This window comes from Elaeis guineensis, chromosome 5 (assembly GCF_000442705.2).
Source record: "Elaeis guineensis isolate ETL-2024a chromosome 5, EG11, whole genome shotgun sequence".
In the NCBI taxonomy this organism is placed as follows: domain Eukaryota; kingdom Viridiplantae; phylum Streptophyta; class Magnoliopsida; order Arecales; family Arecaceae; genus Elaeis; species Elaeis guineensis.
The window spans coordinates 17,897,477-17,925,392 of record NC_025997.2 but is presented as its reverse complement, the minus strand read 5'-3'; the positions used below and the strand labels follow the sequence as shown (position 1 = coordinate 17,925,392).

Below are 27,916 nucleotides of genomic sequence, written 5' to 3'. Positions count from 1 at the left end.
TTTCCTTGTTACATGGCATGGCGTCCCATAGCATGCCTATCGGACACGAGATCAACCTGACACGGGACGTGGCTCCCATCCAACCCATTATCCTCCACGGTGTAACGCGTCGCACGCAACCGTCCGATGTGAGCCCTCGGCGGCCCAGATATAAACCCATGTCCGGGGCCTTGAGGTGGGACTCGCTTCCAAAACCCCGCATCATCTCTCTCTCTCTCTCGGCTATCCTTCGACCATCTCGTTTCCCTAAATCCCCATCTTTTCCTCCTCTCCCCCGCGAGAGGATCGGTTCCTTTCACTGCGCCGCCCTTCGCCCTCAGGCCCGTTTCCTCCTCTTTCCTCTCCTGATTTCAGTAATGATCTATGATTTGTGTTCTCTTTATTCTCGAGTAAAGTTTGTAAATATTTGATTTCTTGTCAAAATTTTTTAGTGCTTTGTCTTCGTTTATGAATTGAGGCGATGAATCTTTTCGTCACAGGGCTTTTTTCGTCGTTTTTTTTTTGTTGAAAAAATTATTCTGGATTCACGGATGATTTAGGTAAAGAAAGAAAAATCTAGGGTTTTGATGGGCAGTCGGCTAAGACGTGTAAAGCAACCATTGTGGGTTTCATAATCATAGATTGATTGCTTATCTGTTGATGTTTTTATGAAATTTATTGCTTTTGGAAGCAGGGTTTTGTATAGTTCTAATCTGGACTCATCGGTGAATTTAGGTAACGAAAAAAAATCTAGGATTTTGATGCGCAGCCAACTAAGATGTGTAAAATGAACCATCTTGCATTCCATAATCATAGATTGATTGCTTATCTGTTAATGTTTTTGTGAAAAATTAAATTTTGATTGCTTTTGGAAGCAGGGCATCACTTGGTTGGAAGAGAAAAGGAAATGTATCCTTCAAAGGGGAGTAATTCATATGGGCAACAATCATATGGTGGGCAACAGTCGTACGATGGGCAACAGTCGTTTGGTGGGCAACAGTCGTATGGTGGGCAACAGTCGTATGGGCAAATCGTAAGAATAAAGTTTTTGTTGTTCCTTGCCAACGTACTTCAAAGGATTCTAGCGGACTACTTTGAATCTACGCTGTTTTGCATTTTTCTTCATGAGATTGGATGTCATTTACCTTGATATGATATTATTGTTGCAGCCTGGAAGTGGGTATCCTGTGAATCAGGTGGGGGCTCCAGAAAGTGGACCTCAACATGCATTGGTTGCTCGACAATCTTCAATGATGGGTATGAGTGCTACACAAGATACAGATGTGAGTGGGTATAGGAGCCATCCATCTCAAGCATCCCAGTATGGAGGACCATATGCTTCTGTTTATGGGTCATCTACCTTGAGCAGTGGTCAACAGGTCCAAATTTTGATTATGTCTTTTTATGGCAGATGGTTTGATGTTGCAATTTTAATTTTTTTCTATTAATTGTTAAAACCATATTATTGTTGATCTCATAATTTGGAGCAATGATTAAATAAATATTTTTGGTTGCATTTTTTGTACAGTAAATGAATTTATCTTGATTCACATATGGTTATAACATGTGAATCATGTTTTTTTTTTTTTTTCCATGTATTCATTAATGCTTCTGCATATTCAATCATGAGAGACTTCACTGTACATACTGATGTCTCATTGCTTCTTTTAGACTTGGTAATCATGTTGGATTGTTTTATTGTTATATGATACATCAATACTATATTTGTGCTTAAAAGGTTACTGTTATACTCGGAGAAGATATGATCAGCTCTTCCATAATCTTTAGTATCAAGGTTCAAAAACAGTTCCTTTTTTGTTAGGGCTCAGTCAGTTGAGTTCAGTTTAAGTACATCTGGTAGTTTTTGTCGGAGTTACAAAGGTTGACTAAAATGTAAATCTAAAGTATAAAAATTTCAAACAATGTTGGTATCATCAGAAAAATAAAAATAAACGTAAATAAAACAAGTCAAGAAAGTATTTTGGATAGATTACACAACCAGCCATTTTTTTGTAGGGAAATCTCCTTTTCCTCCCTTTTCATCTCCTTGTTTCCTCCCTCTCTTTTCTTCCTCCAATTCCTTCCTCTTTTTCTTTTTTTCTTTTTTTCTTTTGGTTTAAAATGGTTTTCTCTTTTTCCTAAGCCAAACATGCCTTTGTCCCAAAAAATTGAAGTGATCCAATCACTCATGAAAACTTGGTCGAGATATTTCTTCTCAGCTCCATATATTTTTTTTGTTGAAGTGGGAGTGGCCCATATGAAGTAAATTGAGCCCTCATATGCATATTAGGTAACCATCCTTTTCTTGTGTAGAGGTGGTTTGGAAGGGGCAAAAAGGGTTTTCTTAAGGGGATATTACTTATTATTTACAAGTTCGACATTTAGGAAGAACTCAGCTAAAGGTAAAGATTTGGAGTTAAAGAAGTGCAAGAAATTCACTAGGATAATGAAGATCAGAAAAAATTATACATTGACCTTGTTGTATGTAAAATTGCATATTTGTTATCCTTTTACATATTAGCAGGTTAATGCTTCTTTTATTTGGGAAAGAAAAAACTCCATTAGTTTCTGTCTCATGTACATGTGTGTATGTTTGTGTGTGTGTGTGTGTGTGTGTGTGTGTGTGTATCTCCTTTTACATATTTGCAGGTTAATGCTTCTTTTATTTGGGAAAAAAGACTCCAATAGTTTCTGTCAACAAAAGTTGTGGATAGGAGCACATTTGTCAACAAGTTTTAGAGGAAATTGAGATCATAACCATATCAAAGGTGACTAAGGGTGGCAATGGTCAGGTTTAGTTAGATCAGGTTGAGACATAGATATTAGGTGAAAACCTGTCCTAAACAGGTTAAAATCCAGAAGTGGGTTATTTGTATGCACTTAATTCATAAAGGGAGAGATCATATAAAAAAATCTAAATATGAAATGGAAGAAATTGTATACAAAAGAATGTGGAAACAAGTATGGGATAGGTAAATTGGGAAAAAAGATGTAACATAGTTCAAAATCCATAAAGGTCCCCTGAGTTAGGTGTGGACAATTCATAAATATATCACAAAAAATCCATCGATAAATTGGGACAATGAAATGATTCTTGATCTATTAATATTTAGAATAATTCAGACAATCATTTGATATGCCTCTTTGGCCTAAATTTGTATTAGAAGTGGAAGGTGACAATAACTGGAGCTGTAATAATTTGTGAAAAATGTTGCTAGGGCAAAAACTCTAATTGAAGAGTACACAAATAGGTTGGGCCACCCTGTCAAGTACCTAGGAGTTGCACCATGGTCAGAATTGCAAGTTCGTATGATGGAGACACACCATAAGAAAAAATAGAAGCCTTGAATATTGCTTGAAATGGAAGTGAATAAAACATGTGAGGGACTTAGTTGTTAGAATTGGGAATGGGAGTGGCAATGTTTAACCATTTAACCCATTTAACTTGATTCAACCCACTGTAGGGTTATGCTATCTGTTTAATAAAATGGTCAGGTTTGAGTCTGGATTTTTGGCCTGTTTAATAAACAAGCCAGGTTGGGGTTGACAGATTTGTTCCTGATTGCCATCCCTAATCGGGAACGAGTGCGGTTGTAGGTAAGCAAGTATTTTAGAAACACTTTAAGGAAGCACTTAGAAGCAGGTGCAAGTTCGAGATTCTAAGGGGATTCTCTAGCAGGTACGCTTCTATAGGTAAAATTTTTCAGCTACTAAGGCGAGCAGTAGTGCTTAGATAGCTCTATATGAATTCCTATTGTTTTGGGGGTACAAATGACAAAGTTACAAAAAGGAAAGGACCTTCATCACCCAACAAGACTATGGCTCCTGTTGTTACTCAAACCATTCCATGGGCACTCCTTGACTATGGATCAAGGTGCTGGTTGGTATGATATGTTTCACATCAATGCCTTACTAGAGTGTGGCATTAGTTGTTTGCCAATGTGTATCATGTCAAAGTGCTGGTGCATTCTAAGCACTGGCCAGCACTAGCATGACAAAATTGTGCCATGCTAGTGCCATGTTGACACATTATACCTTAAATCTTGTCCTTCATACAATTTAAAAAAAGGAATTTATAGCATCGAATTTATATCTTTCTTCATTTTCAAAACATTTAAATCTTTCTGAACTTGATTCAAATGGATTTTGGGGTTGCCAACTTAATAACTAAAATAGGACTCTTGGACCTTGTTCCTAGTTAAACTAGGACATCAACCGGACATGGTTTAATCTGCAGATTGTGGTATATAGTACTCCCAAAAGCAAAAATAATTTAGCTTGTCATACATTTTTCCTTTAACCAGAGGAAAATTACTGAGATACTCTTATCGTATGCTATGAGAGTATTGGTTTAGCTTTTCTTAGATGGTGAGTTGTAGTGATCAAAACCCTCCCCTATCATTCTCTTTAAATGCTTACTAAGCTCATCTGTACCTCCATTCTTCCTGAGATAAGAGAATAATTGCAGACAAGGATGATGGAGAAGGATGATAGTATAAGCGGTCCATGGGAGTAACAGCTTCCCTATGAGTGGTGATATAATGTTGAATGCACAAATAATGTGGCCCTAGGAATTTGTCAAGTTTGATGCCCTTAAAAAATAGGGCACTTGACTTTACCTTTAGCACGGGCTGGGCTCATCAGATCACTAATTTGCACATAAAGGTCATTTTTAAAGGTGGAAAAATTTCTCCCAAATGTTACATTGGAACTTAGGATTTGTTTCGATTTATAACAAATTTGTTTCTGAAGCAATTTTTTTCTTGAGAAAAGAATTAGGCAAAGCCCAATTTTTTATATTTCAAAAGAGTTTTTCTTGTAATCCTGCATGTTGATGGTTGCAGCATGATCTTCTAGCAGTAGTAGACGGTGAAGTGCAAGAAATTTCGTAGAATACTTGTCATTTGTTTGGACAATATTTGACGGAGAATTGAGCCATCAAATCTGTTCTATTTGACAATTTCCTTCTCTTTGTTGTGTAGATACTATTATTCTATTAGGGAATATTTGTAAAACATGCAGCATACTTTCAGTCAATTTTATTTTACTTGATTTTTTTTAATGTTCTGATTTGTGGTCGGCAAATGGTACAACCTAAGAATGTCAATGGAAGAGAATCTATGGGGCTAGAGAAGTAAACATAAAAGTTGGTTAACTATATCAGGAATTGAACTTATAGGCTCAAGATATGGAGATTGGCATGAATTAATTTTTCTCAAGTATTGCCTAGGTTAACTCCAACTGAGACCAAATTTAGCTTACTTTTGTATGATTAATACATATGTTAATATGTCTACATAAATCGAGAACTGATATAATGGACATGTTGTGTAGTTACAATATGGAATAATTATAGTTTGATGATGACGATACAAAGTAAGGAATAGACTAACCGATGAGTAAATGATTCATGAAATATTTATCATTTACTCGAGTAATATTAATTTAATATGCAAATGATCAATATTTTTTCACATATAAATAATTATAGTTTGATGATGATGATACAAAGTAAGGCATAGACTAACCGATGTGTAAATGATTCATGAAATATTTATCATTTACTCGAGTAATATTAATTTAATATGCAAATGATCAACATTTTTTCACATATAATTTCATATTTTTCTTCCTTGTGACTATTAAATGTTAGTGGATTCTTATGAAGCATGTAGCAAATTTTTTAGGTTTGTGGGTTTGCCACAGGGATCAATGCCGAAGCAAAGTTGGTTTGCATGGGTCTGCTTTCCTAGAGTTATATTAATTGGTTTTTATTAGATCTCAGTCAGTTTTCAAGATACTCCTAAAATCAGGCATTAGGGATCCTATAATTTCATCGTTCATCTACCACTGGTTGATCACCATTTTGCCCGTTCATAACAACAGCAAACTAAATGTTGGGAGCCACTTATACCAATATTATATATACAGCTTTTTTGGTTGCATTGTCTTTGTTGTTAAAATGGTTATATCATCTATTAAAAAAAATATAATTTTCCTTAATTGAGGCTAACAATGAATTAATGGCTAATAATACATATTATATTACCTGGTTATTTTATAGGAAATAATAGTCAAGTCTTTCCTTAACTGGCCACTGATAAAGCACAACATACATTGCTACTGAACCATTTACTTTAGTTGATAACCACCGACCTGTTACTAGAAATGAATCAGAATTGTCAAACCATTCCTTGTTCGTCATTAAAAATGTATGACAAGTGATTGTTGCTACATTACCAGAAGTTTTGAGTTGACAAGAAGCATTTAAGACTAAGCATACATGTGTGGAACATCCTTTAACCAGGTTGCTAAGTTTGGAAGGCTAGCAATCACCATTCCTCAAAACATAAGAATGGCAGAATGTATAGTGGAGATGTTCGTCTATAACAATGGTCAACGTGCTTCACTGATATAAGGCTGCCCTCCAAGTTCAAGGCCCTTGAGCATTACTGTGTACTTGCCAACACCTTTTGTTTTGGTTGTTCACTGTGACTACGCTAATATCCATTGACAAGGGCAGTATTAAGACTGGGTGGCTGAATGTCAATTTTAAGTGTCAATGGAAACTATTCTGACAAGCATAAAGGAATGGAAATAAAGGAGCAAATGCAACATCACCATCCATTACTACACTGCAACTAATAACTAAAGCTTAATTTAATGTAGACAAAGTTCTTCGTGTGCGTTGCGCATGCTTTATAAAATGAAAATACCTGACTTATCCTGCAAACTGACAGTTGAACCATCATGTGCAACCTTTTTAATCAGCTGGACTAGTTATCCTATCTTAGAACTTCTGTGCATCATGAACCTATTTCATCATAAATAAGATTCTGCTGGGCAGTAACATGATCACCAGACGATACGGCTACTGGGTGATGTATGACTGCTATAGCTCCTGGGTAGAGAATCCTTGCCTTCGAGTTCCAGTGGAAATTTAGATCATAAATTCATTTTGCTGCATCTTTTCCCCTATGTCTGATATCTTATTTGAATGATGGCTCTTCATCTTTCTTTATTTCTTCATACCTGGGAGAACATTGTCATCCTCATGAACTTTTCTAGTGGGGGTATCATATGATAAATCAAATAGGCATTCCTACCCGCTGAAAGTGTAATTGTATGATCTCTGAAATTGATGCATACATCTTTAAGTTTCTAAGAGAAGCTATTCAGCCTTGAGATGTTGTCCTTTTCTTACATCTGTCATCTACTTTTAATGGACATGCATGCATATGGTTTCATCCAAGGTTTGCGGTACTAATTAGTACCGTACCATACTAGTATGTGGTCTCATACTGTGTCGACACTCAATATGCCTCGCCATCTCGTACCATACCACATATTGATATTGTAATAAGATGGTACTGGTATAAGGTCCTGTATCGAGATGGCAAACTTTGGTTATTTTATCTATATTTGAACCTTGATATGGAGTCTAAAGCAAAATCCAGATTCATAGCTGGATAGGCACGCAATTTATATATTAACACGTTCTTGTAGCAAGAACTTTGTAAGACTATACTTGTACTAACCTACTCTCAGCTCTATGTATTTGACTCACATGATTGATCTTAACAATCATCTAGAAGGCTCAAGGCCTAGAAAATATTGGTGTTCTTATGGGTCAAAACTCCTCTTTTCGCCTCTCACATTAGTCTACTAGATGTGAGTCATAGCCATTAATGCATGTATTAATGCTTGCATCAAATATGAATGTTATTCATGTTGAATTCATAATCATTATTATTTAAAGAAAACATTGATTTAACACTAATATTAGCTGTAAACTTTAATTGTATTCTTGTCTGTTGATAAAAAGCTTACATGGATGTGGTTGTGCATATATTGTCCCTTTTACATCTGTCAAAAGATTTTGTTTTTAAAGAATTAAAGTTAACTGTAGTTTTTGTATGCTAGCACAAGTGAGAATAGGACATCTATCAGCTAATCATGTGCTAAATTGCTACGACAGTTTTTGGACTAGTGAATAGGATCAAATAATTTAGGGCATGTTTCATGTTGCTTCTGCTTTTTAAAAAGTTATTTTACAAAGCAGATACATGTAAGATCTTGATCAAAAGTACTTTTGATATATTTGGTGTCTGGTTATTACATTTTTATGGCTACCTTTTCATGGATGGGCCTACCATATTTAAAAGATATGGGGCAATTTCACAAAAGAAGAAGCTCAAATTTAGTTTTTCTACCTTCTTCTATAGGTGAGTTTTTGACTTCTGCTTCTCCAGAAGCACTTCTGAAATGATATTACCAAACACTTCATTTTTTCCTGAAAGTACTTTTTTTTTTAAAAAATGTTGCGAATGGGCTTTTTTAGAGCAACACCTATTGTGCCCTTAGGCTTTTGGTCGGGCTTTGAGAGTACTGCACCTATTTTCATATTTTTTGTCACAGTCTGAGCTGTTTTTTTTTGGAACTTCCGAAGGGCAGAATGAGCTGACAAAGATATAATTAGACGTGATCATGGAGTAGATGTGACTCTGGTAAAAACACTGACTCTGCAAAATGGAAAGATAGTGAGTGTAGACCAGCTGGCCAGTTTAAGAATTGATATGGGAAGCCACCAAATTATCTTGCTGATTTTTTCAACTGTGCTGATCTACAAATTTTTCATATAATAGCATAAAACAAATATTAAGAGCAAGCTTTAAGAAATTTTGAAAAGCATGGCACAAGACAATTATATCTTTTCATACAATTAATTTCTTAAATTTGGCTGTTTAAGTAAAGAATCCTAGAGGAATTACTTTTATTATAGCATTTTCTAACTTGGAAACTGCCTGATGCTGCATCAGGGAGTAGGTCTCCATTGTTGCCTTGAAAGTATATGGTCACCACCTGGCTAGTAGCAAATATTTATATTGCTATGGGATCTTATCATATCATTGCTGCTTTAAATGTATATACATCAAATTACTTGTTGGACTATCATTTTATAATATGATTAATTTCATAGCAGATGTACAAAGTTTCGATGTAGCATCTTTTCTGTGCAGGTTGGTGGAGTGAGTGGTAAAGCGGCAGTTTCATCCAGCCTTCAGGGTCGAGCAACTTATTCTTCGGCACTGGCAGAGTCATCTAAATTTTCATCTGGAACTCTTAGCTCCGGTTTGGGAATGACCAGTGATGACTATCTTTCGGCATCAAATCGTGGATATACCCAGAAAGGCGATCAGTTTTCTTCAGTGAAAAATTCTGATTATGCTTCAATGGACAGGAGGCACTACAGTGAGCATCAGGTTGCTTATATTGGGAGGGAGTTGCAGAGTGATTCAGCTAGAAGATATGGTGAATCTGTCTCCCTTAGCCATCCGCATCAGGTTTATCGTTTCCTGCTTTTTTAATAATCCATTGTCTTTTTCCCCTTTCCATCTTGGCTATCTCCGAATTACACATGTCTAATCCAATGCTCTTGTTGTTGTTTTTCTTCTCCCTTTTTTTTATTGCTGCAGTCAGAGATGCATGATCGCATAGACCAGGTAGTGATGCCTCCTCCCCCCTCCCTCCCCTTTTAGCTTAAGTTAATGTATGTAATTAATCTCTGAAATGTTGAAGCACCTTTTTTAACATTGTTACAAGGCAACATTACTTCGTCAACAGCAAATGCTGAAAGCTCAATCTCTGCAGTCTGGTTCGGACATTAGGTATGTTAGCTTCATGCACTTTAAGGTAGTATCATGTTCTATATCCTTCTGCAATTTACCATGTCTGTAGTGTTCTACATGAAAGAATTTTTATGTTTGAGTGCATGGCTGATTGTGTGTATTGCTTTGACTACATCATAGCTGGACTCGATATTCGGTGGGTTATATTATCTGTTTATGCAACCTTTTATATTACCCTTTTTTTTTTTTTTTTTTTTGTGCCGGTGTCATCATAACAACTTATTGTTTTGCTTAGTCAAGAACTATTACAACTCCGATTGCACTGAGTAGGATATACATTTGTGGCAGACAAGCTGATTACTATGCAGTAAGGGCTGCTCCTATACATCATGGACCCCAAGAGGTTGGTTCATATGGTGGAAGGATGGACACTGATCCTCGCAGTTTATCTATTCTTGGGAGTGCTCCTTATGGTGGACAACATGCAGCTTCCATTTTAGGGGGAGCTCCGAGGAGAAATGTGGATGAACTCATTTATGCACAGGGGTCATCTAGTGCTGGTTATGGGGTTGGTTTGCCCCCTGGACGGGACTATGTTGCTGGAAAAGGTCTTCGTGGCCCATCACTGGAGTCTGATTATCAAGGGAGTGTTTTATCACGTGCACATCCAAGCCTTGGGGCCTCTATGCTTGATGAACGGAAGGATGATAGGAATGCCTATCGTCGAGAACTTGAGATAAGAGAGGAGGAACGCCGTAGGGAGCTTATGCGGGAGAGAGAGAAACGGGAAAGGGAGGAACGTGTCCGTGAAAGAGACAGAGAACGTGAAAAGGATCGCCTTCGTGAGCGCCGGGACAAGGAGAGAGAACGAGATCGCAAGCATCTACCTGATTCTAGGCGGGAACGGACTCCAGCAAGAGCTACTAGAGATCGCCGCGGTTCTTCTACATTGAGAGATGAAAAACCTTTACGTCGTGTCTCGCCCCGTCGAGTGTCACCACGTCGAGAGGTTTTGCATAGGTGGACCTTCATGTTCTCTTTGTACCGTGCTATAGCTATGATAGGTTGCTGCTTCATTTGTGGTGCAGCTGTCTTAACTAACTGTTTACTCTGTTATCCTGAAGGCATCGTTCACCTGTTAAAGAAAAAAAGAGAGAATATATCTGCAAGGTAAAAGAATCATGGCCTTTGTGTTCAATGTTAATGTAGACTTGTTCGGTTATGGGTGTTTGGTGTTGAGGGCTTCTTAAATCCCTTATGCTTCATTCACAACTGGGAATTTTCCTGATTATCCTTGTCTCAGTATTTTCAATTTGGCTGCTTTGTGTTCTGTTAAGGAAGATCTTCCAAGATGACCTTGATATTTGTTAAATTTTTGTTGAAACTTTGGATTCATAGACTGATGCCTTTGCTTTCTTGTCCACCTCCTTGTTCTTAGTTGCAAACTGCACTCAATTTTGTGGTTCCATGTCATGTCAGCAGTCTTTGCTCATGCTGTTCTTGGTATTTATGATTAGCAATCAGGCCTTGAACTCCTCTCTCTTGGCAGAATCCTGTCACAAGTTAAAAATATCTTCCTGGCACTCCACACAAATGAGATGCAGCAGCCTCGCGGTGAATTGTTTATGATATGCTCAATGCTTGCCTATTCTTTTTAACTGTTGTTTAGTTCTCTCAAAAATTTTCATTATTTTAGTTTTATATTTGTCTTTTAGCAATACATGAATGATTCATTTTCAGCTAATCTCTGAAATAAATAAATTGGTCTCTTTGATGAGAGGTAATGCTATTGGACTGTTTGGTATTATTTAAAATGTACTAATTCTAGTGGTCTTGACAGGTCTATCCATTCTGCTTGGTGGATGTTGAAAGGGATTACTTGTCTTTGAGTAAACGTTACCTAGGTTAGCGATAGCGCCAGAGTTTTCCAAGGTTTGACCTGATTTTTTTAAATATCTGCATTTTTTCATTGGTCATGTGACCTATTAGACTTTCAGCTTATGTTCATTATTACCTGAAAGCATTACAATCATCTCTAGGTTATTTTAAACTGGCCAAGGGAAAGCTTGAATCTTTCACTTCAGACTCCTGTCAGGTATTTTCTGTTTCTGAAAATTCTCTCTCAATTAGGTTTTGATTGCAATATGTTTATGTACAACATTTGCATCAGTCTGCTTCTGCTAGCAAATCATATTGACTATGGTATATCTATGTTATTGGAACTAACTTTTCCTTGCATGGAGCAGCTTTGAGCATGACTTATTAGAAGTAGATGACAAAGATGTGGAGAAGGGGACAGTTTCCTTGGATGAATCATTGAAATCCAAGAGTGGAGCTACTGTTTGGAATGCTAAGGTAGATTCTATATTTGAAAGAATTATTTATCTTGCTAGACATTAACTTTGTAAATTAGGTTAATTTAGGACCATATTGATTGCATTTTTGGTTCTACATTTTGTTTTGCACTTTATGTGTGAACATTAAGTAGCTGTACACCTATACCTTTGCAGGAGTACTAACAAAAAGAAAAATCTTGAGCTACATCCTGAAATGAGCATCTCAATGTTTAATTTTTCATGTCTTTAATATAAATATTTGCCTATATTGACATTTGATGTACACCTATACCTTTGTAGGTGTACCAACAAAAAGAAAATTCTTGAGCTACATCCTGAAATGAGCATCTCAATGTTTAATTTTTCATGTCTTTAATATAAATCTTTACATATATTGAAATTTGATCTGATTATAAATATATTATGTGGCAATATTCATGCTAAAGTTACCCGCAGCTGTAAACAGGGGATTCCCTCTTCTTTTTTGCTGCTTATGCTTTCTGATTGTTAAAATCTTCCTATTGCATGATGGCCAATCTATATGCTAAGGTTTTCAGTGTTCATTATGTTTATTTGAATGAAATCTAGAATGTCTTCTTTCATTAACTCATAGATTCAATGGATAGAAACATCTAACTTGTAAAGGCAGCAGTGAGTCTCTATTGGCATCTGTAATCTCAGTTAAACATTTTCATGTTAGACTAAACTTCAGAAGCAGTATTTTAGCCAGGCCTCTTGACTTGTTACATTTACATGTTTCTTATTTCAGGTTATCTTGATGAGTGGAATCAGTAGAGATGCTTTAAATGAGCTGTGTTCGGATAAAAGTGCTGATGAGAGGATGGTCCACTTCAACAACATTCTGAAGTTTGCTATTCTTAGGAAGGATCGTGCTTTTATGGCAATTGGAGGCCCAAGGAATGTGGCAGTAGATGGTGGAGATCCATCAGTTGATGATCCTTCCTTGATTCAAACAGCTATCAGGTGCATATTATTTTACATTAACAAATAGTATGTTATTTTTTTTAGTTTTATAGATACTTCTATTCACTGAAATTAAAGGTAATCTTATTTTCGAACAGATATGTCAAAGATCTAACTCAACTTGATTTGCATAATTGCCCGCACTGGAATCGTTTCCTTGAGGTATATTTTGTTCCTCATCTTTTTAGAGAACATGGCTTTACTTGCTATGAATTGTGGGCTTGTGCCATGAGCCCATGATAGTTGTCATAGAAAATGCTGATATGATCTTGAATTTTTGATAATAGCTTGCTTTGAATAGCATGCCAATAGATATGACAGCATGTTATCTTTCCCTTTGAACCTGAAATATATTTGAGTGAGACTGCTAGGTCATTAGTTGTTATGAAGGAAACATAAAGCTCTGCTTTTCTTGTATTTTTTTTATTTGATCTTACATCTTAATTCTAATTGGTCATGTTGTTCTGGTTCAGTGTTCCAAAGTTTTTGTTATATCTTTGTTGTTATATGTATTACCATTAAGAGGTAAATTGTCACTGTTCTTTTTTTTTTTTTTTGTGTGTGTTGTTGTTTTTTTTTTTTTTTTTTTTTTTGTGGGGTGGGTCAGCTGTTTCTGTGTATGCGGCCAGTCTACTTGTACAGTTGTACGTGTACGTTTTAATCTGTTTGAAAGGTCCAGAAATTTCTTTTATGCATTATATGCCTTCATATAGCCCACTATCTTGGTTGATTTTTTTTTTTTTTAAAGGAGCAATATTGCATGGTTACTTCATTCCAACAATGCCTTCATATAATCTCATGTGCATATGGTACTGTGCTTTCCATGATGAATTAAACTACTTCAGATGGTGAGTAAACTCTTCTTTTTAAAATTTGAGATCGTGTCCAGTTAATGTTAAACCTTATTCCTGTTATTTGGGCTTGGTTTTATGAATTGTTGCTTCCAATGCTTGTGTCATGGGACTTTTTTTGCGTTTCCCAAGTTGATTCCAAATCTTTATCTCAGAATGAACCATGAAATGAATCTTGATGTCTCTATTCTTTCTTTTACCGTGGTATAACCAGCTATGTAGTGCTCATTTTGGTTTGGCCTTGGAATTCTCTGAGCGCTGCATTCAATACTGGATCTTTTTTTGTTTCATTGTTGTTCAAAATTTCCAAATTCATCTTGAAAATTTTCAAAGTGATTATTTATAAGCATAATATACAGGGACATTATTAATACTTGTGGAAGTGCTAAATCTGCTAAATCCATATTCAGAATGATATTTGAAATGAGACTTGACACCTTTGTTCTTGCTTCCACCATTTGCAACCAATAAGCCTTATCCCATCCTTTTGGAATCAGATTAATCGGCTATTTTCATAATTTATGCCTGTTAAGCTGCATACCAAGCACAGGAAAAGAAGGAGAACTCATTCCTGTTCAAGATTCATGTAAAACTTTTATACGGTATGGTATGGCTTCCATTGCCTTTTTCCCATACTATACACACCTCTCTTTCCCCCCCTTTTTTTCCCTTTTTTTAAGTATCTGCTAGACTTAGCTACACACCACTAACATCCAAGTCTCAGAAATCTTATTGTTCTCTACTTTTTTGGACCTTAAACCCGACAAACCTTTGCCCTTGTACCTCTCATGTTATATTCTTTGATCTTCCATATTTGGTAATATATCTATCATAATGTCATCATTTTTGTAATGCTTTTGTATGCGTCCGTGTTGTTTTATAGCTATGCATTATGAATTCTGAAACTTTGATCTATATATTTAGATTCACCATACCGATGCCGGAGCCCGGATCGGTCGGCCATCAGTACGGTTAGATACACCCCTATGTCATTCCAAACCAGGCTTGAATCGACACAGAGAGGGCAGAGGGAGAATGGAAGAGGAAGGGAGAGGGAAGGGAAGAAGAGGAAAAGGAAGAGAGAACCTCTTGAGGTCACCGGAGGGCAATCGAGCTTGCTGCACCTGGTGGAAACCAGAGGAGGGTGGAGGGAGGGAAGGAGAGGGAGAAGGAGAGGTCGCTGGAGGCCTCCGGTGAGCCAGTGAGGCCACCTTGCCACCTCTGAGGCCAGTGAAGGCCGGAGGAGGGGCTTTGCCCATCACAACAGGGGCTTTGACCTTTTTTTTTTTTTTTTTTTTTGCAATTTATCAGGTGAAGTCGGTCATGGTGTTTTATTGGATCTGTTCCATTTTGATTTGATAATATTTTGCCCTTGTATTTTCAAATTTTCCTTGATAATATTTGTTTTCTAACTTTTAACATATGACATGCAATTCATTTAATCGCAAAATAATGGGCACCATGGATTTTATGTTTTAGTCAATCATAATGATCATATTCACTGTTATAAGTGGGTAATCAAGTATTTTCTACTAGTCATTAGGCATATATTAATTCCAGATTTTTATTGAATAAACTGCTTGAACAAATTAAGTGATCTTCTTAAACCTCAATCTGTATATCATTCAACCATCATGCCTTGGATGTTTGTGTTGTTCCAAAACCATCTCAACTTTGTATTTGAATTGTGAATCATTTGCTTCTCCCTTAATTGTGATTCCTCTAAATTTGCTTGATAGTTAACCGCCATTCAGTAGAATTTGCCTTACTACTACACCAACATGATATTTGAGTTACCCTAAATGCAGTTATGTTGGTTTCTTCTTTGGTTGTCCTTATCAAGATCTTGTGTTGTCTGTTCCGGAGCTCAGCATTGTCTGTAGATCATAAGCTCAATAAGTTAACACATTTACCAACTTTTGAATACCTTCCAAAACCATCATTGTCTCCGGTTCTCTGTCTTTGTTCTATGCCCTTTCTAAGGCAGGATCAATTTTTATTGATCCCTTCTGGTTCTCAACCTTTTACCATTTTGTCTGCTAATAGATTTCTTATTGCCATTATGACATTTAAATGCCGTAGGAATCCTCTAATTTTGATTTACCTCTTGATTTCGCATCACATATTGCTGCAATTTTCAAGTTCCAATTTTTGCTCATACCAATCACATGCCTTGACGAAGTTGGGGGGCGCTGATATTAGGCTGCCAACTAGTAAAGAAAGCTGACCCATGAGCTATGTGTTGCTTTGGTTATCTATAATTTTGTAGGAGTAGAACATAATTTCACTCAAAATTATTTATACTAACTGGTGATTATTCTGACTTTTGCTTTATAACCACCTGTTACTTCTAAAACACTATTGACACTTGCAGTCTTTGTTTTTGCTGCCTTAGCATGACTACACGGCTTAAGGCTTCTCATGTTTCAAGATACTTGCACTGTGGCTTTTATATCATTTTGCTTGGCGAGTATTGGAAGATTATTTTCCTCAACCATTACCACCTTTTAAATTCCAACTGTATTCTTTTTGTCTTGGTACGCTTTTGTGGTTTATTATGCATAAATCTAGTCAATATCTTGGGGCATTCCATCATTGTTCTGTTCCTACCTTGATTGCTGAAAAATGACTTTGCTTGGTGGGTGCTTGTTATATTAGCCTAAGTCATTATGTTTTGTTCCACACAAAGTTCAAAATACTGAGAATCGATATAGAGTAAGTCAATGTGGGCATGGCACATGTTGTACCATGGACCGCGCCAACAAAGGGTTTCGATCGGTATGTGCAGATATGCTTAAAACACACCGTGTATGGATTTTTGGGGGTCCAAACACTTGATTTTTTTAATCTTTTTTTTTTTTGTCTGAATGAATATCTGTTAGGAGTAAGTGGGAATATTGAGTTAAGGGCCCTAGTCAAGGTTTTCTATATATATTGAAATCATAAACATGCATAAATATCACATAACATCTCATAACTTGCTGCATAAAATACATTTAAAAGATGTGTTAGATAAATAGCAGAGAGAACATATTTGTAATATCATTTCACTATAGTGACACTCGCAATCCAAAATCATTCAAATGGCAACGACTATCATCAATTATCATGTAGTAGGCACCAGCTTGCTTATCAGTTTTGTTATTAATTCTTAATTTTTTTTGAAACTCTTATAGCATGGCATGACGATAAGTTATTGTGTACACTACCTTAAGGCACTCATCTTTATTTTCTTTTGGTGCATCAATATTTTCGCCTTTTGTTGGTGCATCAATTCGGATGATCAAAAACAAAAGTGAATCACCCTTTAACCCACTTCCGATTGGCTCTAGGCATATTGCTCAGGTGGGGAGCACCTGAGGTTGGTTCAAATCCACCCACAGTTTTGGGGCAATCTGCGTGGTTTCATTCAAATGGAACCTCCCTGTATGCAGAAGGAATCAATATGGTAGTACATGCAAAATTGTTCGGTATAAAGCAAAAACTTGATTCCATGCTAGCACATTGTTGACAAATAACTCTGCCAGCCAGTGCATCTTGCCATCGACCGTCATCATCAATCACTTTAGTTTGCAGTCCTCCATTGCTTATATAACCATTTTAATGGATCATTTGTTTAATCCTGCAGCTGTAGGTTCCTAGCCTTGGTTGGACCTAGCCTTGTACTATTTCCGTAGTTACAAATTTGGCTCCATGTTGCATCTTCCTTGTCGGCATATCAACTATTTTTCACGTGGTTGGTCTGTTGTGTTGAATTTTGTGATATCCCTTGATTTTGAAAGGGTTATTAGAGATGCTCAGCACAATAGCTTATTGATGTCTATATATAGTATAACAAGTGTTCGTTGAACTATCCCAAACCAGCTAGTTCGGAGTGTGCTAAACTGTACCGGTGGCTTACCAGCATGGTTCCGGCATCAAAAATGGTACAGTGGTTAGGAGGGAGAAGAAAAAAGAGGAAAAGAGGGGGAAGGAAGGAGAGGAAAGGTCGGAGAGGCCAGTCATCAGAGGTTGTTAGAGGCCCGCCGAGGTCATTGGAGGGCCATCAAGGTTTTCGGAGCTTAACCCTTCTCTGTAGGAAGGAAAATGGAGAGAGATAGGAAGGGAGAGGAATGGAAGGAGGGGGAGTGGGTAGGGAGGCCGGCAATGGCCGTTGGAGGGCTGCAGAGGTTTCAGATGGTGGAATCTTTCTCCCCACCTTCCATCAGGTCAAAATAGGGGCAACCATTGGCCTCCCCGCCTACTCCCCCTCCTTCCGTTCCCCCCTCTCTCTGGTTCTCCCTCTCTCCTGCTTTGCCTTGTAGGTTCAGGCCTGATACAAAATGATAGGGGTGTATTGTACCATACCACCCGCCAATCAGTATGGGTCTGCTTCCAACATGGTGGACTTGGAGTATATAACATATCATTTATTACTACGTTGATGAGATGGGGTATCTTGGCCGTCCCCTCCCATTCCATTCCTATGAGAAAACAAGACTCATTCTTATGAGAAAAGGGGATCAGGGTAAGTTCGGGATGCTAAAACCCATCCATGCGAGGAGGGAGGAAGAAAGAAAAGAAGGAAAGGAAGAGAAGATGAAGAGAAGGAAAAAATAAAAAGAAAGAAGAAGAAAAATGAAAAAAAATAAAAGGAGGGAGAAGAAAAGGAAAGAAAAAGAAAAGGAAAGAAATGAAGGTAGAAGAAAACAGAGAAAAAGGAAAAAAAAAAGAAAGGAAAGAAGAAGAGGAGAGAGACGGAGATATCTACTGGGACGCATGATTGAGACTGCTGCCAAGAGAGATGGGATAACGGGGTGTTTTGTTCCATGGAGGAACATGAGCATCTCTGTTCCACGGGATTTAAAACCTTGGTCTGAATTTAGTAATTATATTATCATCATCATTTAAACTTGCTTCAGGTTTTCTACTGTAAGTTATTAGATGCCAATCTTCTCTCCTTAGTACCGGTACGTTGCTGCAAAGTCATATTTGCATTTCGTTCCATTATTAACTTGTAAGCTGTGATGTATTTCTTCATTGTATGGTTTACTTGTAGGTTAACTGTTCTGTTTAACTTAGAATTACCATGCCTTGGTTTTTGTCTATGACTGGTTGCTCCAGCATGCATTTCATTTACACATCAAATTTCAGTATGCAGATATTCTTACATTTCAAAGCTGTGGACAATAATTGTATCTTATCTTTTTGTGTCTTAATATTCTATAATGCTCATACACACACTCTAGGAGGAAGGAAAGGAAAATTGTTTGCTGTATTATAAGTTTTATGTTTATATGCGTCTGATTGACTGAAAGTTCCTTAACTTTTCTGTTGCTTGAGCTGTATATCCTGTTTTTAAATTATTGTGGCAGATACACTATGATAGAGTGGGAAAGGATGGATTCTTCAGTCATAAAGAAGTCACGGTGTTATTTGTCCCGAACCTATCAGAATGCCTGCCTTTGGTGGATCTCTGGCGAAATCAATGGATTGCGCATAAGAAGGACATGGCTGAGAGGGAACGGAGACCGGCCACAAAACAGGAGAAGGTTTGTTAGTTGTTATTTGTTTATGTAACTATTTAGCTAAAACTTCTTTTGTATTATGGTCTCAAAAAAAGTGCAACTCAATCTTGTTTGTTCTTTTCTTTTAGAAATCTGGTGAAGAGAAGGAAGCTGTCCATGGTGTAAAAGGTCTAGATATTTCATTTTTGGTTCTGTTTACTAGCTAGTTGTTGATTTGGCTTTAAGTTGTTTTCTTCGAGGTTATAATTGTTGATTTGTCACATTAGGGGATGAGAGTCTTAGCAAAACCGCAGAGGATGATTCTGCTAGAAGTCTTAAAGCTGAAGACTTTCCAGATGAGAAGGCCGAAGTAAATACAGATAACATCAGTGGATCAAAGAAAAGCATAGGCGAGCAGAAAGGCAAAGAACTTGTGTTAAATGAAAAAAATAGTGAGAAGGAAATGAAAGGATCTGTGGATGACAAAGATAAAATCGATGAAACAATAATTCATGATGAGTCCTCTGTGGACCCAGCAGTTGAGGTTCAAAAGCCTGCTGCAAAGAAGAAAACTGTCAGGAAGGTAGTGAAAACGAAGGTTGTGGGTAAGAAAGTACTTGCGGCAACTGTGGACTCAGCTGCCAAGCTTGATGAAAAGATGGATGTCAAGGATGAAGGAGATAAACATAGCAAGCAAGAAAATGCTGCCCAGGAAGATGAGAGTTCAGCTGAGCCGCTGAATGTTAAAACTTCTGTTAAGAAGAAAGTTGTTAGAAAGGTAGCTGGGAGTAAGTCTGCTCAGAAGGAAGATAAGACCATAGAAACTTCTGACTCTCAATCTGAGAAGAAACTGGAGAAAGAACCAGAGTTTCAAGGTGACCAAGCAAATGACAAGAAAGAACAGTCTGGAACCGCGGTTCTGCAAGCAACTGGGGATAAGACACCTGGAAAGAAGAAAATTGTTCGAAAGGTGATTAAAAGAAAGGTTTTGGCTTCTGAAGATAAGGACATGAAAGCAACTAAGCAGAATGCTGAAGCGAGCAAAGAAGATGATGTAAAGGGTCAAGCTGGAAAGAAAGATGAGGAATTACTTGAGGGTAGTAACCCTGCAAACAAGACAACAGAGTTATCTAAAACGGTGGCTGTTGAGAAAGAAAGCTTGAGTGAAAAAAAAAGAAAGGAAGACAAGAAAGATAGAAGGGAGAGTAGGTCAGGTGATAACAGTTCGGAGGCAGACAAAGGAGGCTTAAAGAGTAGCAGTGAGCCTGAGTTTGCAAGGCAAAAGGATTCTAAGAAAGATGGTCAGGATACCAAGAAAGAAAGTATAAAAGATGAGAAGGAGAAGAAGAATACAGATGTGAAGCATGAGTCTAAAGAAAAATTACATAAAGGAGGGAAGGAGAAGGAGAATTCTGAAGAACCTCCTAAACACCCTGGTTTTTTTCTTCAGGCCAAAAGGAGCAAGGGATCTAAAGTATGTTGAATTAAGGCCTAAGGGCCTGCTTGGATGTCTAGGCCCCAAATCCCTTGGGATTTGTGGGTTGGGCTCAGACAACCAGATAAATAAGACTGGCTTAGATCTGTGATCATAAGAAGCCAAATAACCATGGGAATGGGCTTGCCCGAATCCCGTAGGGAGGAAAAAAAAAAAGGGTCTCATCAGGTCTTTTTTTTCCCTCCCTATGGGATTTGGGCCAGCCCGCTCCTATAGTTTTTGGGTTTTCATGATCATAGGTCTAAAGCCAATCTTATTTAGCTGGTTGTCTGGGCCCAACTTATGAATCCCATGAGATTTTGGGCTTAGACATCCAAACAAGCCTTATGTTTTTTTATTCATTTTTATTCCTCAAAACCTCAAGAGAACTTTTATGGGATGGTTGTCTCATCCTAGGTTCTTATCCTGCAGATACGCTCTATGTCTCTCTCATTGGATGGACTCTTGGATTATAATGACAAGGACATTGAAGAATCAACATTTGAGGTTGGTGGTCTTCCTAAGCCCTCCTAGTTTGCACCATCTCTTGTAGGAGAGAGTTTGCACGTTGGGCCATCTCTATTAAGAGATGGCCCTATTTATCCATGACCTTAGATGGTTATAGTGCTGTTTACAATTGGTTTGGCTTTGTCATATCTGCTTTTCTTTCCTGTTAAATTTATAACATGGCGAATGCTAAAATGGCAGTTCATCTTGTGGTAATAGTCTTAGTTGATATAGCATCAAATAATATGTTCTTGTGGATGACGAATATTTAGAGTGGTGTTGATACAATTATATTTTTGGTTCTCAGATGCCAAATAGCATGCCAATATAATTTGAGTCTTTATTTTTTGATTTTTACCCTTTAATATTTTTAAACACATAATGTTGACTTGATGACGTCATAACTTTCTGTAGCTTTCACTATTCGCCGAGTCATTCAATGAAATGCTTCAGTACCAAATGGGGTGCCGCATCTTGTCTTTTCTTGAGGTAGAATCAGAAGGATAACATTTATTTTTATTATCTGCTATCATCTGACTTCCTGATTAATGGACATTTGCTGAGATGCTCTTTTGTATATTTAGAAATTGCGGAAGAAGTTTGTTTTAAAAAGAAATCAATGCAAAAGAGAAAGAGATGAGGATTCTGAGAAGGGAAGTGGAAAGGAGAAGTCGTCCACAAAGCGTCAGAAGACCAGTGATGACTCTCCAGTGGAAAATGAATGTCATAAATCTGAGATACAGGATAATTCTAAACAGGATAATGAAGAGAAGAAGGGTGTAGATGGTTCTGCAGGTGACTCAGATGAACCTAAAATAGAAAACAGAAGAGAGGAGGACGTTATTGAGGAGGAGGAAGAAGAAGAACTAGAAGATCCAGAGGAGATTTTTGAAGAGGATCAGGAAATGGACGATGTTGCAGCATCAGACAATGAAGCTCAGGAGGCAAGTTTCTTTTATTATATATATACTTAAAAAAAAAAATATGATTGTGCAAAGTGGACACGGTAGTTTTCTCAGTATTCTATGAATGTCTATGTTCTGTCCGATTGGTTATTGTGAAAACTTGGATCCATCTTGGTGTTTTTTAAGGACTTGCTAGTCTCTCTCTCTCTCTCTCTCTATATATATATATATATATATTCATTCTATGAGAACTAAATGGTTTCTTTACACCAATGAAAGGGGGCAAAACACAGAGGATCAAAGCAAGATCCTGTTAACAGCTTCTTCATGTAAGAATACATTTGGCAGGTAATAAGTGAGATTTTCATTGTATGTCTTTCTTTCAATAGTGTGCCCTCAATATAACTGTAATGAGCACTGTTCCATTTAATGCTGGCATCATAATTGATTTTTGAAAGCCACTTCTTGTTAAATCTTCAAAAAAATTATAAGAACATTCTTTCAATTTTAGCTCAATTTCATTTACATCCTCCTCTGTACTTTAAAAAGTATCAAATTGATTTTTCTAGTTATCGATATGTTCCAATATAATTCAGTCATTCACTTATCAATAAACGGTATTAGCTTTCTTTCTCAATAGATAGAGATATCCCTCGGGCCGCTTGTGGCGAATGGATTGGAGGACAAGGAGGAGAAGAGGATAGGTAGGAAGGAGAGGGAAGGATGGATTGCCAGTGAGAAGGGGCGAAGGTGGAGGAGGCCATCGTGGAGGGAGATGGCTTATGGACGGCAGGCAGGAGGATGAGGAGAAATGGATGAAGAAGAGGAGGTGGTAGAAGAATGGGTGGAGGTGACGAGAATAAATGGATAAGGAAGGGGAGAGGGAAGGATGGTTGTCAGTGAGAAGGGGCGGATATGGAGGGGGCCATCATAGATGGATAGGGCTCATGAGTGGGTTTGGAGGAGGAATGGGAGGAGAGAGGGGCCACTGGCAAGGAATGAGTTGGAGGAGGAAGACTAAGAATGGCTTATGAGCAGCTTGGAGAATGGAGAGGAGGAAGGGGAGGTAGAAGAAGAGATGGAGGGAGCCGTCATGGAGGAGAAATGGGTGAGGAGAAAGGAAGGAGGGAGGGAGAAAAAGGGACCTTAGCGACAGAGGAGAAGATCAATCAGTGGAAGGAGGAGGTGGAGATAAGGATATTTTTATCATTTTATAAAATAATAATATCATGTGATGGTTATGTGACATCATTTCGTTAATGGAGATAAACGGTCGGAACATATTAGAATATATTGATAACTAGAAGGGCCAGTTTAATACTTCTTAAAGTACAGAGGTGTAAATGAAATTAGATTAAAGTTGAGGGGGTATTTTTATAAGTTTTCTGGATCTTTTTCATGTTTCAACACGAAGGATCTGACATGGTTATTATATAGTTGTTTCTTAAAAATAGAATGGTAAGGAATGATAAACCTGATCCTTGGAATGATCAGGTTAGGTTGTTGGTTATGGTCTCAACAATGATTATGCATGTTGGTGAGTTAGGTCAGAGGCATCTAATATCCTGGACCTATTACTTCACACAATTCTTCTATTGTTCTTTTTTCATTGAATGTCTCAGGCTGGGCGAAACTATCCAGAAAAACTTATAAAATACGATTGTATGTTTGTTTCCTATATTAGGATTATAATCAGTGGTTGTTTCACAATAAAATGTATCATTTGAATTCATGATGAAGTTTTGTTGGAGATGCATATCATATCAGTTGTCATACAGGTTTATCAAGTTCTTTGTTCCCATGGCTAAGAAATTGTTCGGACATGTTATACTTCCATTACTCTGTTTCCTGATATTCTTTTCCATGTGGCAGGATGGGACGGCGGATGGAACAGCTGATTTAGAGGCTGGGTCAGAAAAAACAAGAGAAGATGGTAATGGCAAGAAATCTGCAAATGAAAAGAGCAGTGATGATGTGGTGAAGGTAGATGAAAAGTCTGACAAGGAGAAGGAACAGACACATCCTGAGACACAGGTGTCAGAGTCTGTGAAAGAGGAGGTTGTTGATAAGGAATTGTTGCTGGTAATTTTCTTCCATGTCTCGTTCGAAATATGATGTATTTCTTATGACAGCGTACAGATTCATGATTCACTATTTGTTCTGATATATGGCTCTTATTTTATGTTTAGGCTTTCAGGTTTTTTGACCGAAACAGTGTGGGCTACATCAAGGTTTCATCACATTAATCCTTTCTCATGCTTTTTGACTGTCCATTGCTTGTCTTTGCTGCATTGATGCAAGCTTCACTCTTACAGGTCGAAGATTTGAGGTGCATCATCCACAACATGGGCAAATTTCTATCCAACAGGGATGTCAAGGTTAGATGAGACTTCATATCAAATTCTGTTTGAATTTTTTCCACCTTATTTTCCATTTGACCATTTGAGCAAAATTATTGTCTCTAATTGTAAATTTTATTATTATATCGTCGTGTTTGGCAACAGGAGTTGGTACAGAGTGCGCTTTTTGAAAGCAACTCAGCAAGAGACAATCGCATCTTCTACAGGAAGCTTGTGAGGCTAACCGACCTCTAATTGTATTCCTGAAACACTGGTGAATCACCAGGGTGCTTCAAAATTATGCAGGAGTTAATCCTGGAATTCTGATTGGTTGCCTCTAATTGTTCTTTTTGGTTGCCTCTGATTGTCATCCCAAGTTACATGCCTTATACATTGTCTTCATATTATATTGAAAATTGTTCTGCCAGCTCCTACGATGAATCATTTGTCTGGTCATGTTTTTGCACGAGCAATCAATCATTGTCAGGGTTATGGGTGAAAATGGACATGATAATATTTATCTGGATCTGTTTTAGTATCCATATCTATCCAGATATTGACAAAAATTTTAATATCCAATTAATATCCATATCATAGGCAACCATGTGACCTAGATCCAGGTTAAAGAAAATATGATGGCATGCAAGGTTAAAAACTTAAAACGCAGTGGAAAGAACAGAGCTTAAAATTATTTTAATCAGTTAAACATGTAAGAGATTGCATCTTTAAAATATCAGGATTTTTTATAGTTAAGATTAAGATTAAAACAGAAGAGAGGGTGATCTGATTTGGTAGATCTTCACTGTCATAGCCCATGCGTCGGGAGATCCCGATCTCACAGGGATTGTTCAGATGTTGAATTTTTTTAGAACACTAAGAGATCTAGAGGAGGGATAAGGGGGGGAGGGGGGGGGTGTGGAGGCGTGAAACTTACGTCCGACACTTTGAAATTTCAGCGCCCCTTCCTTTGCTCCAACTTCTCATGCGCGTCCTTTTCACGCTGTTTTCTTACGCTGATTTATTAAGTCCTTTTAAATCCCAATGCCCCAAACCTTTCTTAGGGTTTAGATGGAAGCTTGAGGCGCTAGACTCTTCAAGATAGAGTTGCCTTCGCGCCAAAACCAAGGAAAAACAGCTTTAATTCCTTAATTGGAGTGATTTTTACTTAGGGCGTGATCTCTTCTTCGACCAAGCCAAAGTTCAAGGTTTGGTCAAAATTCAATCAGGTTTGGATTTCATAATAAGTTAATTACTTATTGAGTCTAAATTTTTAGATCAATTACTTATTGAGGTCAAATTCTTTATATCAATGAAATTCAATTTAACTCAAACTTAAAGTAAGTCTAATCAAATTAAATCTTAATTTAATTTGATTCGGATTCGACTCTAATTATTTAATCAAATCAAATACTATAGTGACAATTACAAATAATTTTTTTTTTAACTCATTAATTATTAGCAAGTCTTCTTTTATAACTTTTATAAATCAGTCCAATCATCAATCATATTGATAATTGGATCTTTTAGCGATTTGAAATCGTAATTTAACTATCTGATCAGTCAGAATCTTTTACATATGTAACCTCAGATTCTATTCTGTTTGGTAGTGAGATATATTACGAGCTCCATCACTAATATTCAATCAATGGATTGAAATATTTTCAACTCACCCAATGAGAATTATTGATCATCAAAATACTTCTCGTTGGTTTCACAATCCATCAGTGACATCTCGCAGTATGTAGTGGCAATCTAGCAGAATGAAAAAAATTGAGTATCTAGGTGTAGTTACCATATGATACGGTTCTTCTATCGTGAGTCCCAATAAGACGAAGATTATAAAAAATTCGTCAAACCTCATCATCTGTCATATGTGAGATTTATCCAACTTGATTTCATACTGTGAAATATTATGGAAATCCTTTTCGATTATTCATACTGCTATAGCCATGTTCTTGAAAATTTAGTTTCATAAATCACATATCACTACTTATCTATTAAGATCGATGGATCCCATTTAGATGCACATCCACTACAAAAAAATAATGATTTTGCGATCGAATTTTTCGGAATAAATTTTACGATCGATTTTGCGATCGAATTTTTCGGATCAAATTTACGATCGATTATTAAAATTTTACTGTTGATTTTGCAATTGAAAAGCTGAATATAAAAATAAATTTATAAAATATTAATTTTTTTATAGACTTGCAACCATAAATTTGGTCACAACCATTTTCAATATATATATATTTAGCGATCGATTTTTCGATTGCAACATGGATTTATTATTTTGCAATCAAAAAATCACTGGCAAGTTTTTTATTTTTTTTATTTTTATTAAAAATTTTATGATCAAAAAATCGATCATAAAATTTTTAAATTATTTTTTTAATCTATAGATAAATTTGTGATCAATTTTTTAGTCATAATTTTTTTTAATATTTTACAACCAAAAAATTGATCATAAAATATTTTAATTATTTTTTTAATTTAAATATATTTACAATCAATTTTTTAGTTATAAAATATTAAAAAATTTATGAACGAAAAATTCATCACAAAATTCTTGAATTAATTTTTAACTATAAATAAGTTTGTGACCAACTTTTCTATCATAAATTTTTTTAATATTTTACAATCAAAAAATTGAATGCAATTTTTTTTTATTTTTTTTAATTTAAATATATTTGTGATCATTTTTTGGATTGTAAAATAATTTAAAAATTTATGATAAAAAAATCGATCGTAAAAGTTTTAAATTATTTTTTAATCTATAAATAAGTTTGCGATAGATTTTTTGATTGTAAAATAAAAATTTTATGATCAAAAAATTGATCATAAAATTTTTGAGTTATTTTTTATTTTATAAATAGTTTGTGATCGATTTTTTGATTGCAAAATATTAAAAAAAATTTACGATCGATTTTTTGGTCATAAAATTAATATTTTATAACCAAAAAATTGATTGCAAACTTATTTATATATTAAAAAATAATTTAAAAATTTTACAATCGATTTTTTGATCATTAATTTTTTTAATATTTGACAACTAAAAAATCGGTCGCAAATATATTTTGCAACAGAATATAATTTTTTTCTATTTTCTCTGAATATGGTATAATTTTAAAATTTAAAATTCATCTTTACCATTCATTATCTAAATAATTATCGTTAGAGTATCATCACAAAAGACTGTCTCGATCCGATAGCCCTAACTATGTCGATCAATAAAATTTGATTTCAATAGTCACGAACGACCGTATGATGATCTGATAGATAGAGACCACTGATGGGTCTGAAAACTTACAATGATGATCTCGATAATATTTATAGCATATTATCAAAATTTTACTTCAATCGGATATTATTATCATGATTAATTTAGCACGAGATGATTTGGACCGTTAAATGAGTGATTAAAAG

At 36.3% G+C, this 27,916-nt stretch overlaps 1 protein-coding gene across 1 annotated transcript; it reads left to right on the top strand.

Annotated features, from left to right (window-relative positions):
* The first annotated feature begins 183 nt into the window (after nucleotides 1-183).
* LOC105045067 (protein SHORT ROOT IN SALT MEDIUM 1) lies at nucleotides 184-24,917 on the top strand. The gene is given in 24 exon segments (XM_010923227.2): nucleotides 184-320; nucleotides 858-1,012; nucleotides 1,149-1,358; nucleotides 9,000-9,323; nucleotides 9,456-9,482; nucleotides 9,583-9,647; nucleotides 9,957-10,628; nucleotides 10,733-10,778; nucleotides 11,449-11,503; nucleotides 11,506-11,540; nucleotides 11,648-11,703; nucleotides 11,855-11,963; nucleotides 12,714-12,928; nucleotides 13,027-13,090; nucleotides 19,134-19,310; nucleotides 19,415-19,454; nucleotides 19,553-20,739; nucleotides 21,172-21,246; nucleotides 21,661-21,735; nucleotides 21,831-22,190; nucleotides 24,024-24,233; nucleotides 24,341-24,382; nucleotides 24,467-24,529; nucleotides 24,656-24,917. Coding segments are annotated over 23 exon segments (4,323 nt in total). The 5' UTR covers nucleotides 184-320; nucleotides 858-886; the 3' UTR covers nucleotides 24,746-24,917.
* The last annotated feature ends 2,999 nt before the right edge of the window (nucleotides 24,918-27,916 follow it).